Source organism: Madurella fahalii (assembly GCF_045866475.1).
Source record: "Madurella fahalii IFM 68171 DNA, scaffold_2, whole genome shotgun sequence".
NCBI lineage: Eukaryota > Fungi > Ascomycota > Sordariomycetes > Sordariales > Madurella > Madurella fahalii.
This window is the reverse complement of record NW_027263972.1, coordinates 2,361,441-2,376,553: the sequence shown is the minus strand read 5'-3', so window position 1 is coordinate 2,376,553 and position 15,113 is coordinate 2,361,441. Positions and strand designations below refer to the sequence as shown.

The following is a 15,113-nucleotide window of genomic DNA, read 5'->3' as shown; positions in this document are numbered from 1 at the left end:
GCTCCCCCAAGGCTCCCCTGCTTGTTCCGCCCAGTTCGGTGATCATCTCAACCAAGGTTTTCCCCAACGCCAACCACTTTCCCTCGTTTTGCACTTGTTCGCATAGTGATGGCGCTGCGGGGCCTACATGCTAATGCATCCATCCCCAGTAGCCAGTAATAACCCCGGAGACAGACGCCCACCACGTTGCACGTTACGACACCGCACAGTAATCACTTACACCACTACAGCTCCCGTATCTGACTTTATATATTCGAAAAGCCCCGTGCACAACACATACACTCACTCGCACCCCTACCTACTCCGACCCACCAACCCTTGAAGAAGAACGAGCATTGAGCTTGCGACCAGCCAACCTCGCCCGAATCGCCCTGTTCCCAACCGCCTTTGATCAGACGCATGCAGCAGCTCAGTATCTTTCCCCACCTTGTTCTCTGACCGCCTATTTTTACAAAAAAAAAAAAAAAAAAAAAAGAGAAATGGCCTTCGCCACAGGAAGGCCGGGCCTCACCGGCCCCGGTGCTGCCGCCGGTGGCCGACGAGTGATGTCCGCGCTGGCGGCGTCGTCATCCCTGTCCGGTTACGAGTCGCCCGAGGATCTGGAGAGCGGACCGCCCACGCCCATGTCCGCGCCGGCGGGGAATAACACGGGTCTGCCGCAGGGGAATTCCAAGGGGACTGCGAGTGCCAGCACGATGCATGCGCAAAGGAGGGACTTTTTCGAGGCGCCCGTCAGGAGCCTTAATGGGGCCGTGATGAGGGCGAGCAATATGGCCGCGGGGAGGAGGAAGGTGGGCGTGAGGGAGAGGATAGGGTGCTTCCAGTGGACTTGGTTTACTATTACTATGGTGCGTTTCCCCCTCGCGATATTCTCTCTCCCTACCAACTACTACTTCAATCGTTCATTCGATCTCCTATGTTGCTTCTAGCAGTAAGGATGATGGACAATACGCTGGGTCTCCGAGATCTTGTTACTGACATCGGCAAGGCTACCGGGGGAATTGCAAATGTGTTGCATTCAAGTATGGAATCTCGGCCACTTTACCCCCATTTTCCCCCGCTGTGGTTACTGACCGGCCTGCTATGCAGTACCATACAAGTCGCAATGGCTGACTGGCATTGGCCTTGCCTTCTTCTTCTTGAACATCTGTCTCTTTCTCATGAACTGCGTCTTGGTCTCGCTCCGGTTTTACTGGCGTCCAGGGAGCTTTGTGGAGTCGTTTACAGACCAGTATGAGTCGTTGTTTATTTCGGCAATTGTAAGTGCAACGCATCCCGAGAGCCTCGTAACCAAGGCTATTACTGCTGACGCTTGTCTTTGAGATTGTATCGTAAGTGTGTCCTCGAGCTTGATTACCGCCCCTCGGTCTAACCCGGAACAACCAACGATAGCATGGCGACAATTCTCATCACCGTCTGCCAATATGGCGTCCCCAACGTCGGCCAATGGCTACTAAGCGTTGTAGAAGCCTGCTTCTGGATTTACGCTGGCGTCAGCACACTGGTGAGCGCCGGCCTGTACCTGACTCTCTGGTCAACACAGTGAGTGAACCCCCGACCGCTCGTCTCCATTCCTTGCCCCGTCACCGCTCATGGCTTAACCCCCAAACCCTTCTGCAGAGTCTTCCCTATCCACACAATGACCCCCGTCTGGGTGTTCCCGGCCTACCCGTTGCTCCTCACGGCCCCTTTTGGCGGCAACCTCGTTGCAGCGGCCCACCGCACTGGCCGTCTCGACTCCATGAACACAGTTGCCGTCACCAGCGCAGCGCTCACCATCCAGGGCACCGGCTTCCTCATTAGCTTCATGGTCTGCGCTGCCTTCTTGTACCGCCTGATGACCCAGAAACTACCCCGTGACCACCAGCGGCCCGGTGTGTTCATTTCGATTGGTCCGAGCGGCTTCACGGCCGCGGGGATAGGTATGTACACACAAACATAGACATACACATACACAGCCCGCCCCTTTCACAAGACCTAAGAGCCCTGTGAACTGACCATCACCATCTGGCGCTCTCTCCAGTGCAACTCGGCGGCCTCAGCCACGAGATCTTTCCCGCCAACTTCATGGGCGCCGAGCACGCCGGCTCCATCCTCCGGCTCCTCGCCTACATGGCCGGGCTCTGGTTGTGGGGGCTGAGTATCTGGTTCTTCCTGGTTTCGGTCGGCTCGCTGTGGAAGTACCTCCGGCCTGAGAACAAGGCGAAGCTGCGGTTCCAGATGACTTGGTTCTCGTTTGTGTTTCCCAATACCGCGTTGGTGAGTTGCCTACCTACTTTAGCTTTGGCGGGGATTTGTTTAGATATGCTGACGCAAATGTGATTGATAGGTAACGGCTACGGAGGCACTCGGCATCGCTTTCGACAGCCCGGGTCTCAAGATATTCGGCTGCGTGCTGGCCGGGGTTCTGGTGCTGGTGTGGATGACAGTGGTGGGGAAGATGCTGACGTGCCTCTGGAGGAAGGAGTTGTGAGTCCCCTTCTCCTGCCCGCCTGCTCGTTACTCGGAAACAGAAAAGGAGTCATCTGCCTGGATAAGCTCGTTACCCCTATTTACCTACCCATCCCTTACCCCCCTCAAAACAACACACACCGCCTTGCGGTGCTATAAACTGACATGACACCGCAGACTCTGGCCCAAGGAAGAGGACTAGAAGCCTCACTTGACCTAGCGAATCGACGTCAACTGCGAGAGTCCCCAGACCATCTCCGTATAGATGAAGCACGCGGCTATGTCCTGACCTAACCCCGCGGAACAACTCGACAGGATCTTAATATTTTCGCACAATTGTCGGAATCCTCATAACTCTGGCATACACTCGTTTTGGGTTCCTTTTCTTCTTTCTTTTCTCTTTTTTGGGAGGGGGGTTAAAATTAAAAACAAGAGTGACTGTTTCGGTTGGCTTTCCTTCATCGCATAGCGGGCAGGCATGTACATGTATACCCCGGGATAGAAACGAGCAATAAGTCAATGGTTTGGGATGTACCCCAAGATTTTATTTCAGGGTCATCGTGCAAGCAGGAGCCGAATTCTCGGCGATCCTGCCTCGTTGCCGTAGCGTCTATAAAACACGGAAAGAGACTCCTCCATTTTTCCTTTAGTGCTCAAGAGAGAGAGGGGGGAGCCGGAGGAGACCCAGCCCTTCCACCCTTTTGCTTTTTCCCCCGCTTGCTTTCCATTACAAACCAGCCAGATGCAGCCCAAACAAAAAGACAATGCGCTGAGGTATCCGAGTTCAAGAAGCCGTGTTCATGACTTTTTGATATTGCCCACATCCTAAGTACGCGGCTGGTGGGGAATTACCACATCATGATAGCCCCCCGAGATCCTACGCCCATGCTAAAAGCCGGAGAATCGATCGTCATCCGCACTTGCCTGCCCTACTTGGCCAGCCACGGAAACTTCTTCTTGCTCGGCTCTCCTGGGGCTCCGGTAGGCTCAACCTGCACACTGCGCTGGTAGATGTCCTGGAATGAGAATGTCAGCAGCCGAACCAATTACCACTACCAAAAAGGGAAAAGGGAAAAAAAAAAAGAGAGGGGGGGGAGGGGAAAAACCCACCTCATCATCGGTCGGCATCCGACAGTCCAAAATCAACTCCCTGCTCAGCTCGTGGCGATGCAAGTTCGGGTAAGGTTGGCCCTGGCTCTTCATGATGGGCAGCAGCACCTCGCCCAGCACCTCAAACTTCTTCCAGTTGATGCGGTCCCCGTGCGGGCCCACAAAGGTCCTGCTCCCTTCCTCGGCCGACACCAGGTCCCGCCTGTGCAGCGGCATAAACGGGATGCGCGGCAGCGGCGAGTTCTCCCACGCGAGTCGGTACGCAAAGTGCGACTTTTGCGTGCCCATCAGCAGCACCAGGCCCGCGAAGCGCTTGCCCACCTCGGGAGACACGAGCGCCCGCGTCTGCGCGAGGCGGTGGATGGCCGTCCCGTTGATGCCCGCCAGCACGGCAGCCAGCCCGTTGTAGTTGTTGAGCTGGCGCAGCTTCTGCGCAATCACCATGAACTTCTCGAGGCAGGGCGCGCGGTGCTTGGCCTTGTCGCGGATCAGGACCATGTTGGCCACCCACTGGGCGACGTGGTTGAAGTGCGAGACCATGCGGTTGACGTTCTTGAGGCTGCGGCACCGCTCCTTTTGCTCCTGCGACAGGCTCACGTGGCGCACCATGTCGCGGATGCGGATCGAGCTGAACATGATCCAGTCGATGCGCGTGATCTCGTCGGCGATGTCGTCGGCGTCGATCTCCATGAACATGTGGTAACGGAGCTTGTTTAGCGGCAGCATTGCCGTCGGCACGAGAGTGGCCGCCTCGCGCTCGTAATCTTCGACCGTGTGGAACTGGAACCGTGCCGGCACGCGCCCGCCGTGCGTCTCCAAACCCGATAGCCCCGAGCTCTGCGACGGACGCCGCTGGCTGGGGGCGCCTCCGTCTTCCATCTGCAGAGAGTTCATGGACTCTGCCAGACCGCTCCGCCTCTGTGCAGCCGCACCCATTGCTCCCACCTCCTCGGGCGGGTCGGATTTCTCCCAACCCGTGTCATCATCCTCGGTAACCTTGTGCTCCAGATGCGCCCGCATCTGCTGTGCAGCCGCGACAAACGCGGGATCCGTCGCCAGCTGCTTGATCAGTTCCTCTAGGCTGGTCTTCGTCGCCGGCCGTGCAAAGTCACCCGGGTACAGCGACACCCATTTTGCGACCACTTCTACGATGCGCATCTGCGCTTCCGCCCTGATTAACATTTGTGTCGTCCTGTCGGTCCGCAACTGGTCCAGCCGTGCGCGTATCGCCGTGAGAAGCTCGCTCGGAGCTGCGAATTTCCGATACAGACAGAGAAAGACGTCGGCAAAGTTGTGGTCCGCCTTGGACATCTTGGGAGCCAGAAGCCTGTCGACGAGGTCGTCAAAGCTGACGCCAGCAGCTTTCGCTGGCCGGTCCATAAAGCTGTCGTCGTGGCGCTGCAGAATCGGTACGTCGTCCGAGTAGCGGAAGGATTCTCCGTCCGATTCGTCGACGTCCAGGAACGACTCGCTTCCGCTGTCCAACCGGATGCCCGGGGTTCGCAGCATGCTCGATACTGTCGGCTGCGGGCCGTCCTCGGGAATGGAGATACCGGGGTTCAGGCTACTCGAAGAAGAGACAGCTTGATAATCCGTCCTCGGCGATCTCGAGGGCTGTCCCCTGTACTGGCCCTCGTTGGCAGGAGGCGGATAGCCCCGCAGAAGTGAGAAGTCGGAACTGGCCCTGCTGTGTTTGCTGTGTTGACTGATTGGTCGGCCGTTGATCGAGTCGAGGGGTGCATCGAGATTCGCTGTCGAAGCGGCGCGTCTCCTAGGCGCCGATCCCTCTGACTTGTCTGGTACAATTCCTACTCGACCATTAGTCCCGCATTACAGTGTCAAATATGCATCACGGGCGTGTCCGTGGCCCCCGGGGCCCTCCAAAATTCGTGAATCACTTTGATGCTGCGGCATCCGAGGTAGCGGGGAACTGGAGGTCTTACCTCGCCGAACATTGAGAGTAGTTCTCAACATCGCTTGCAAGCACTCCCGAGCGCTTCCGGGCGCATTGGACGAAGTCCTGTAGTGGCCAGCACACGTGGGGAATGCGGATGCGAGGCCCGACAGATCTGATTGCCGTAACTCTTGCGGCGCGTCGCACTTTGTCGCGACAAGAAGAGTCGGCAGGGAGGAATTGGCCAACGCGGCTACGCCATTAGTATATGTTTCACTGCGGTGCAGACCCCAGACACATGGACAGACACTCACCCATTATGGGGGGAACTTCCCGAGTGCTCTTCTCGTTCATGCCGTCATACAGGATCATGGCACCGTCCATGCGGGGCATCATGTGTCCTCCTATCTGCCGCGGCCATTGTACCGGCTGGTTCGGGTCTAGTTCGATGCCCTCGAGGTCCAGCTCGACAAGTGTGACGAGATACTGAGTGCCGTCCACTTCTGGGCGCAACGTTGTGATATTCAGGGCCGTCGGCCGGGTTGCCCGCCGCAAGTGCTGGATGAAGGTGGACTTGCCCACGCCTTCGGCGCCAATGACTGCGATATTGATGGGTTCCATGACGTTTTTAGCATGCTCAAACTATGCCAATGGTCAGCCGCGTCTTGTCCTCCTCGGTTGCAGAAATCCAGCATTGATGCCTCTTTTCCCCCCTGCGTGGGGAGTAGAGAGTAGATACCGGGACGGATTTCCTACCCAGGGCGTTGGATTGACGTCGCTCAGTGATTCTTTCCGGGGTGGGATCCACGGCTGGTGCTCGTCATGGCGGTAGCCGGCATCCGTCGCTGTCGCCGTCGTTGGAGTCGGGGTTGGAGTTAGGACGCTTGGCGCATCGGGGGTTTCGAAACGAAGGAAAAACGGATCGTCGATGATGGAAGCGAACGAGTCTCGGACGCTTGCGGCGGGCGGGTCGTCAACTAGCAGAAAGGTGCCCTCGGAGCAGCCAGGGACGGAGGGAGGCTGTCCGGGAGGCTGCGGAACGGCGGCTGGGTCTCCAGCGCTCGCCGTCGCATCAGCACCAGACGCAGCAGTACCAGCAGCTCCTCGCAGCGGGGTAGCCGGCGGCACAGACAACTGCGGCGGCGCACCTCCGGGGCGGTCTGACACGGCTTGGTGAGTCTGTACCCACATTGCTAGGAGGACATCATACCGCTTCTGAGCCGATCCACGGTAGACTCTGTTGCGAGAAAAAAAAGACGGGAAGAAGGGAGGTTTAAGCACGGATTTCGATTTGGATTTGACCTTGCCCGTTGCTGCCGTCTGGGTCAGGGCCCTTTTGCTCTTGGAATTCTTGGGAGAGGGCAAATGCAGGGCCCGAGCAACTTCCCCCAGCAAGCCCAAGCAAGGGTCCGTAGCCCGCCGACGAGTCTGGAGCAAACAAACGTGCCTCCCTGGTTCCGTTTCCAGTTCAGACGGCGCTCGGCCGTAGCGCACGCAGCGAACTAAGGAAGCGGCCGCTCCCCGAGCCGTTGTGGTTGGTGCAGATTTGGAGACGCTTGCTCGACTCGGGAATTTGCGAGTTCGTGATGGTCTTGGCTGTTGAGGTTCTGTCGCTGCACCGACCGATGATAATAAATGAGACAATGACCCCGATTGCTTCTTCGACCCTAGCGAACCCCTGTCTGTGCTTTATCGACTGCGGAGAATAAAAAAAAATTTAAAAATTTACAGGAAATCGGGTGTTAACAGCACCTCCCTGTCTGATGATAAGCAGCGTCTTTTCGTCCCGAGCGTACCACCATCGAGGAGAGTAACTATCTAAAGTGCAGCACCGTACTGTACAGAGCTACTTGGCTACGCGCTGAGGTGTTGGCAGTATACGGCAGCACCATGAACCATTCCGCAGCGGTGTTGGGAAGGAACCTAGCGCCGAGCCAGTTACACCAGCCCCGATGCCAGTTGTCAAGCCAGGGGGCGCCAGTGCGTTAAAGTTTAGCCGAAGGATCCTCCACAACCCAATTCCCAATTGCCCCCATATACCCCAGTAGCGTCACAAATGAAAGTTCGATATCAAGGGACCCGGGTTTGTCAAACAACAAGGCAAGGCCGATTACTGCTTGCTTCTCGAGTCCCAGTGCATCTGCAGCCGCCGGCAAACCCGAGGGCCACCTTTGAGCAACAGGCGCCTCCGCTCTCCGCATTCCATCTGCATGTCCGTTGGGTGCAACACCGGGCTGCACGTCTGCGCCCAGCATGCACGCCGGCGTAAGAGGCTTTTGCTGCTTTGGGACATGCACAACCGTCGGTGAGGAAGCAGGCCGAGAGCAACACGAAGCAGGGCTTGACGCCTAGGACAGCTGGGGGTCCCGTCGCCCCTCGCTCAACCTGCCGACTACAAGCCCAGGAGGTGCAACGAAGACCCAGGGAGAGACTTGCAGGGAGTCTTGGCTCTGGCTCGTGCTCGGTGATTCCTTGATGGAGGAACAGCCATCGCATCACTTCGTTAGGCCCAACGCCACGGCGTTCAGCCGCTTCAGGGGAACGTGTGGCTGGCAGTCCCTGCGGCCGGCAAGATGCCCTTGCGAAGCCGACTGCAGATGTCAAGAAAAACAAGCTTACTGTTCAGGGTCCTCCTGGATGGTAACAAAAACGGGGTCACTTGGTGGGGCCGCAAATCGGTAGTTTGCTCCACGGAACCATTATCACTAATACTATCGTCTCGGTGGTACCTCGTACAGTATGCCTTCCGTGAGGATTGAAATTTCTGCAGTAGGCCGGCCGCTTAGCTCGTCGAAAGCCCGGCCATGTGCAGATGCTGCATCGGAACGTCGCGGCCGAGATTTCAGGACTTTCTGGTACGAACTCACCGTTCAGCTTCTCGAACAACCTCGTAATGTTAGCGTCCGGCTCGGCTTATTATGGGCACTTGGCTTCAAGATTCGAAGCTTGGCGAAATGACCGAGTGAAAACCGCTGTCTCCCGACCACTTTCCCAACATCTTTTCGACAAGGGTAGCCAAGTTTTGGCCCACTCGCATTTGTTATGTAACGAGATCGCTGGCCGTCTCTTCTCGACCAAATCACAGTGTTACCTCGTTACCTGACCCTTGTTAGTCCAGCCAAAGGCGTTGTTTTTCCCCCAACCCCACCAACTGATTTTGCCGTAACTTACTACTGTGAGCTTGGCTAGCGAGATGTCGGTTTGCATTTGTGGCACTCTGCGTGGCCGCAGGTCAGAAATGACGGCGCCCGTGATGATGGCGGATAAAGCCACCGGGTCTAGGGTTCTTGCCCGGGCATCTGTTCAGCAGTGCTTCAAGATAAGAAGTATTGACTGGCCCCTGCCAGCAGGACCAGAGGTCGCCGAGGAGAACGAGCAAGCGGACGTGAGTGAGGACGATGCGTGTGCTCCAGCAAGCAGGACCTCCGTAGCACAGAGTCAAATGACCCGTCCATCCTAGCGTGCATCTGGACCCCTTGCAGCATCGGACCGGCGCCAGCCAAGGGGAGGGGGCGCGACCGTCCTTTCCAACACGCTAGGGTCAGTATTCGGCATCTGATCAACTTGTTTGTTCGAATCGGTTGCAACGCTGCATCTCCCGGCGTATGTGTAAGCATCCGTATTGGCCGCTGCCACCCTCCTCCCACTAGCACTGGACACAACAGCCGGCGCCAGGATTCATGGGGACCCAAGGTCCGATTTTTCAACGGTCGAGTGCTCTATTACCTTGCTACATCACCTACATACAAGGAACCGCCCCGTGGTATTCGGTGTTTCCGTTGAGCTGGTTGCGTGTCATATATCCTCCATCCACCCAGACGCTTCAGGAGCGGCACTCGCCGAACATCACGAGTGGAAGCGTGCTGCGTTGTACTATGTTCCAGTCATTTTAAGCCAGCTCTTCGGCTTGTCGAAGGCACCAGTATTATTATCTCTTCTACGTTAAATCACACCTCCAAGCCAGAACGGCGGTGTCCGAACCCCGCAGACGCCGGACGGACGATTCGGAGCAGAAGTCCAGGCCTCACCGAACACCTCGCCCAGCATCCCCGCCTAGGGTGCCAAATTTGTTCACCAGGGCGATTGCCGACCGCCTACAAACAGTTGCATTCTTCCCGAACTCATGCTTGTTCACCAACCCTGGCCAATGCAATACAAGATGAGCTACACCAGGGAGCCGGCCGGTGCCGCCCCTCGGCCGACCGGGAGACCACCCAAAGCCGCAACCCGGGCAGCCGAGGGGCACTTCGATCCCGACGAGCTGACCCGCCGATTGTATATTGTCCTGGCCGAGCAACAACAATATGCGGAGCGAAAATTGCGGATACGGGGAGAGCCGCCAAAACCAAGGGACGGCGCCGGTCCTTCCCCTAGCACTCGACATAAGGACCACACGGGGCATGGCCGGAAAGAACGCCGAGAGTCCGTGGAAGCGCCCGCCGACCTCATCACAGAACTTAGGAGATCCAAGTCTGCCAAACGCAAGCCGTCCCACACGGCGATTGCCACCGTAGCAGCTCCAGAGGCCGGGATAGCGGCGCAGGCAGGCGAGTACCGCCACGTGCCCAAGGAAGCCGCCAAGCAGTTCACGAGGACGACCACCCAGGAGAACATGCGGAGCAACACGGACCTCGTCCACAAGCTCTCCAAGCGGGCCCTCAAATTCCACATGGAAGGGGGGAGGGCAACTCGGCCGGGAGGAGGGAGCGCCGAGGCACCCATCGCGCCAGCCGAGCTCTCGCGGGTCCTCCGGCGCAGCCAGAGCCAGCGAGACAAGATCCTCGAGCGCAACCAGTTCCAGCGCACCCGCATCCTCGACGAAGCCGCGCAGGTGGATCATGACGCGCAGCAGCATCTGCACTCGCCAAGCAAGCACACGTTTGGGAGCGAGCTGACGCGGATGATGTCGGCCGAGGGACACCACCACGCCAAGTACAACAACATGCACGCGGGGCGGCGGGGCAGCACCGGTAGCACCGGCATGAACGACGGACTGGACCAACGCGCTGACGATAGCAACCACAACCGCCGTTCGTTCATGATGCTAGAGCCGCTAGTGGACATCATTGAGGACGTGGCGCCGCCGGTGCCGGTGGCGGAGGAGGAAGGGGAACAGTTGGCCTGTCCGCCGCACGAGCGGCGCGTCGACTGGACGCAGAGCGACGAGCCGTCACGGGCACGGCCGAAGCAGCTCCTGACTCCCTTGCTGCGCAGGGCAGACTCGCTGTGGACGCTGCGCGGGCGTAAAGGGAGCAAGGGGTCGTCGTCGTCGTCGGGGGCCTCGGGCTACGAGAAAGGGGAGGACAAGGAGAACGGGTCGCCAAAGTCGCCCAAGGTTGGTGGGTTCTTCGCCAAGTTTAAACGTTAGCGTCGAATGCGCAGCGGCTGGGATGCCGGAGGGTGGTTCTTACCTGGTCGGTTTAGAGGGGGTGAACAAGAGAGATGTAATGCCTACAGTAATAATGATAATGACGACGATGTCCGAGCAACGATCCCAGTAAAGACACCTCGCCTGGCTCCCTTATGTGAGCTTTTCCCGGCCCGGCCATTGCAAAGCATTTACAACCCCATCTATCCTTACTCAACCTGCACGTCCCCCCCTTATCCAGGCTGAGCCGGGAACTCAGCCCAGACACCTCGGACACCCAATGAACCAACAACACCCCAAGCCTGCCCCTTTTACCCCCCCTCCTCTCTCAACAAGCGCTCAATAACCTCCATGTCCTCCGCCGCCACCTCCTCCCGCACCTTCCCCACCACCTCTGCCCCGCCCTCCTTCTGCTTCGACAGCAAAAAGAGAACCAATTCGCAGAACTCGCGCACCCCGTCCCCCGTCTCGCTAGGATCTGTCCTGGCCTTGCGCAGCGCCGCCGCACCCTTGCGGAGACCCACGTCTCGTGTCCAGGGGACTTGTTTGCTCTTGTAGCTGTTGTTGCTGCTGTTTATACCGGGGATAGGGAATCCGGAACTGGAATTGTTGTCTGAGGAGGGCGGGAGGGTGGTCTGCTGGATGCGAATCAGCTCGGCTGGGAGGGAGGGGTATTTCTCAAAGAGGCGGGCGAAGGTCTGGCGGTGGTCGAGGAGGATCGCGTAGGGGTCGTTGTTGCTCGGTTCGGTAGCTTTTTGTGCGGTGGGAGGCGGTTGCGGTTTGGGTTGGTCGGGCGGGTGGTTTTCTTTGTGTTGTTTGTTGCAAGGGACGGAGCAGCTTTTGGGATGATGGTCAGTTGGGATGGCCAGGGGGGCAAAGAATGGGAGGCAGACTTACTATGGCATGGAGCACCGTGGGCACTTGTACTTGCCCGGTTGAGTACCGCATACGCCGCAAATCTTGGGCTCGGGCATTTTCCTCGGGGAGAAGGAAGGCTCTGTGTCTACGTCGGCGGGAGGATCTGTTGCGGGAGCCGCTGCGCTCGGCTCGGGCGAAACGGGGCCGAGCATGGTGGGTTGCGAGGCGGGAATGTCGCTGCCGGCGCCGCTGCCGCTGCCGCCGTTTTGACTGGCAAGGCTCATATGCCTTTCGATGCCTGGATTTACTAGGCACTCGGCGACAGACGTTGTTTGTGGTTGTGCGCGGGGTGGGGAGAGGTCCCGTCGACTGTCGCACAATACCGTGGCCAATCAGTTGGCGGTTCGGCTGTTCCCGAGCTGACGGGCTGCCCGCAGTTGTAACAACAGCCGTTCTTCGTTTTGACTTGGCAGTCCCCTAAGCCGCGTGCTGCAGGTGATCACAGTATTTTATTCATGGACTGCGCGTGCTAATGGTTGTTCGTGACAATGGCTTGTCCAGTGAGATCGCAAAGCGGCCAAGGGAATGGAATTTCAGCGATGAAAGGCGGCCCGACAAAAAATTTAGGGTGCCGAGAGCTATGACGCAGCCAGGGTCCGCCGATCGGAATTGCTTTTGTCAGCGGATCCCGTCACCTGTGTGATGTGCTGCGGCAATTCGGATCCCCACAACATCATTGCTTCTTTCGAGCCTTGTTTCTCTTTTTCCTTCAACTGCATTCCATTGCGAACAACTAGTCCTGCCTGGGGCTACAGCTCGCAATGCCTTCTAGCAAGCTATTACGGGGCCTTGCGCCTCTGGTATCAAGACAGGCTCGACCGGTCAAATCATCAACTGCATGTATTCGGCTCCAGCAAACCGCCGCCGCTGTTAGGCGAGCGCATACCGGCGCCGCCTCCGCTGGCTCCCCGGCCAGCGCAGCAGGCCTCCGCCCTCGACTACAGCCGGCACATCGCCCCCTGGGTCTGCTAACAGGGTCCCGGCGCACAATCTTCATCCAGACGGAGAACACGCCCAACCCGGATGCGCTCAAGTTCCTGCCGAACCACCGAGTGCTCCCGGAGGGCATCACCACGCCCTTCATCGAGTACCTCTCGCCACGGTCGACCATCTCCCCGCCCTTCCCCTCCCCGCTCGCCGCGCAGCTCATGAACATCGACGGCGTCACCTCAGTCTTTTATGGCACCGATTTCATCACAGTCACCAAGGCCGCCGACGCCAACTGGGCGCACATCCGGCCCGAGGTGTTCTCGCTCATCACCGAGGCCATATCGTCCGGGCAGCCCATGGTCAACGTGTCGGCGGGCAAGGAGGGCGCGGGCGCGGACGGCGCGGACGGCCAGGAGGCGGCGGAGCGGGACAGTCTCAGCTACGACGAGAATGATAGCGAGGTGGTTGGCATGATCAAGGAACTGCTCGAGACGCGCATCCGCCCGGCTATCCAGGAGGACGGCGGCGATATTGAATTTCGCGGCTTCGAGAACGGCTATGTGCTGCTGAAGCTACGCGGCGCGTGCCGGACGTGCGACTCGAGCACCGTGACACTGAAGAATGGCATTGAGGGCATGCTGATGCACTACGTAAGTTTCTCCCGTCTTGGCCACAGCCCGATTACCGGATTCCGTGAAGCGAACTGTGAAGCGAACTGCATGCTGACAAGCTTGGCAGATTGAGGAGGTCCAGGGAGTCCATCAAGTCATGGATAAGGAGGAGGAGATTGCTATGCAGGAGTTTGCCAAGTTCGAGGAGAAGCTCAAGGCGCAGAAGGGCGAGGCACCCCCTACGACTGTGGGTAAGGGGTCGCTAGACTCGGTCCCTGGCTAAAGCTGGTAGTCAGATTTAGATGGTTACAGGATACGTATTTACCATGTGGAGCGTTTCGCTCTCTCTTCTGTACCCATATCTGCAGGCGGATGTGTTTTTATGTCACTATTTTGGGCTGATGGTACAGTACAGTGAACCCCCGTAAACGGATATTTTCTTTGCCCCGGTTGTAGAACATAAGCGCAGCACCGAGGTAACAGCTGCAAAGTTGGCTCCAAGTCTGTATGCTGGATGGAACTGGCAATTGTAGCTCTGGTAAGTACTAGATCTCTAGCGAGGATGTGGGTCGTTGGCTTCTCGCATGTCCCCGACGAGCAAAGCGTGACACAAAGATGCGGCCGTGCAAGGTGCTGAATATGTCCCGAGCGGCCAACGTTACGATTCTGCGGCGATCTGTAAAGGGATGGATCTTCTCATCTCGCATCATGTCGCTTACCACGGGGTGTTTCACTCACAACGCAGCCAACCTTTTCTGGCGTGCGTTGGTAGAAGCGGTCTGGCGGCCAAAGCAGAGAGGTACTGTAACATCAGTGGGAAGTCCCTCCACACCTAAGAGCCGATGGCCGAAAGTCGAGGTCATGCGCCAAGCAATATCCAGGCCGACTCGTGTGGCGACGTGTAGAGTGGCAAGACGACTTCCTCTTCTCGTCGCTTCCATTGTGCTTCTCACTGGTGCAATTGTGTTGAAGCGAACAAACGTGCAGCTTGCATGCATGGTCCGGGCCCTTCCGTGATTGTTGAAGAGAGCGCCCTCTCCGGAGCAGCCACGGAGTAAGACTGGAGCCCGCCCGAGCCTGTCAGGCCCATGTTTCTCCACTAAGAAAGCCCAGAGTGCGGGCCGCTGACTGAAAGTCGAATGAGAATCCGGGGTAAAACCCCTGGCGAACCGATTCTGGCCTCCCGTCTTGAAAAGCGGAAATATCCTGGCCGAATGCAACGGATCTGTGTGAGGGCTTCCGCGGGGTAACGCCGATAAGACGGAACTACGTTGGCGCGCAAGCAGGGAGCCGGGAAGAGATGTTCTTTGCTAACTGACAGCCGCCGTCTTTTGGGGGGGAGGGGGGGGGGGGGGGGGGGGGGGGCCGTCGGGGGTATTCGAAGGATGGGCGGGAATAGCTTTGCACGTTATATCTGGGGTTGTTCACTTGCTTGAGGTGCTCGATCCTGAAGAGGGCATTCGGTCCCATTTAGGCTGATGGGTGGGCCGTCCTGTCCCCTAGTTATTATGAGAAGCGCCCTTTGACAGAGCGTCTGCTCCATGCATGGCATAGTGTAGTGTAGTTGGTTTTTCATTGGCATCGCTTGTTTGTCGTCCAGCGTGCTGTTCGCCTCCACCATGGTGATATGATGATATGGAGATGACGCTCGCCTTGGGCAATGAACCAAACGTTGGCGGGCCGAGCGGGATGCCTACACCGTGACCCTGGCCTCACTTCTGACTCTCCGACACCACATATATTGGTCTTCATAGATGAACGGTCGTCTCTCGAATCGGACAAGGCCATGCAGCGCAAGCCACCCGGGAATGATGGGACCTATGGATGAATG

At 57.9% G+C, this 15,113-nt stretch overlaps 5 protein-coding genes across 5 annotated transcripts; 3 read left to right on the top strand and 2 right to left on the bottom strand.

Moving 5' to 3' along the window:
- Positions 1-479: 479 nt before the first annotated feature.
- Positions 480-2,653, top strand: MFIFM68171_03442 (Voltage-dependent anion channel-domain-containing protein; the record flags this gene model as incomplete). Its single annotated transcript, XM_071058863.1, has 9 exons — positions 480-848; positions 989-1,022; positions 1,090-1,259; positions 1,324-1,331; positions 1,393-1,542; positions 1,621-1,922; positions 2,024-2,259; positions 2,330-2,469; positions 2,629-2,653. 9 exons carry the CDS (start codon positions 480-482, stop codon positions 2,651-2,653), a joined length of 1,434 nt encoding a protein of 477 aa, XP_070914964.1.
- Positions 2,654-3,380: 727 nt separating this feature from the next.
- On the bottom strand, positions 3,381-6,646 carry MFIFM68171_03441 (Ras guanine nucleotide exchange factor A; the record flags this gene model as incomplete). Its single annotated transcript, XM_071058862.1, has 5 exons — positions 3,381-3,467; positions 3,562-5,357; positions 5,505-5,708; positions 5,770-6,097; positions 6,212-6,646. 5 exons carry the CDS (start codon positions 6,644-6,646, stop codon positions 3,381-3,383), a joined length of 2,850 nt encoding a protein of 949 aa, XP_070914963.1.
- A 2,956-nt stretch (positions 6,647-9,602) lies between these two features.
- MFIFM68171_03440 (uncharacterized protein) lies at positions 9,603-10,823 on the top strand (the record flags this gene model as incomplete). Its single annotated transcript, XM_071058861.1, has 1 exon — positions 9,603-10,823. The coding sequence occupies one exon, from the start codon at positions 9,603-9,605 to the stop codon at positions 10,821-10,823; it is 1,221 nt and encodes a 406-aa protein (XP_070914962.1).
- A 311-nt stretch (positions 10,824-11,134) lies between these two features.
- On the bottom strand, positions 11,135-11,965 carry MFIFM68171_03439 (HIT-type domain-containing protein; the record flags this gene model as incomplete). Its single annotated transcript, XM_071058860.1, has 2 exons — positions 11,135-11,660; positions 11,721-11,965. 2 exons carry the CDS (start codon positions 11,963-11,965, stop codon positions 11,135-11,137), a joined length of 771 nt encoding a protein of 256 aa, XP_070914961.1.
- Positions 11,966-12,502: 537 nt separating this feature from the next.
- MFIFM68171_03438 (HIRA-interacting protein 5) lies at positions 12,503-13,565 on the top strand (the record flags this gene model as incomplete). The annotated part of the gene is made up of 2 exons (XM_071058859.1): positions 12,503-13,321; positions 13,410-13,565. 2 exons carry the CDS (start codon positions 12,503-12,505, stop codon positions 13,563-13,565), a joined length of 975 nt encoding a protein of 324 aa, XP_070914960.1.
- Between the last annotated feature and the right edge of the window lie 1,548 nt (positions 13,566-15,113).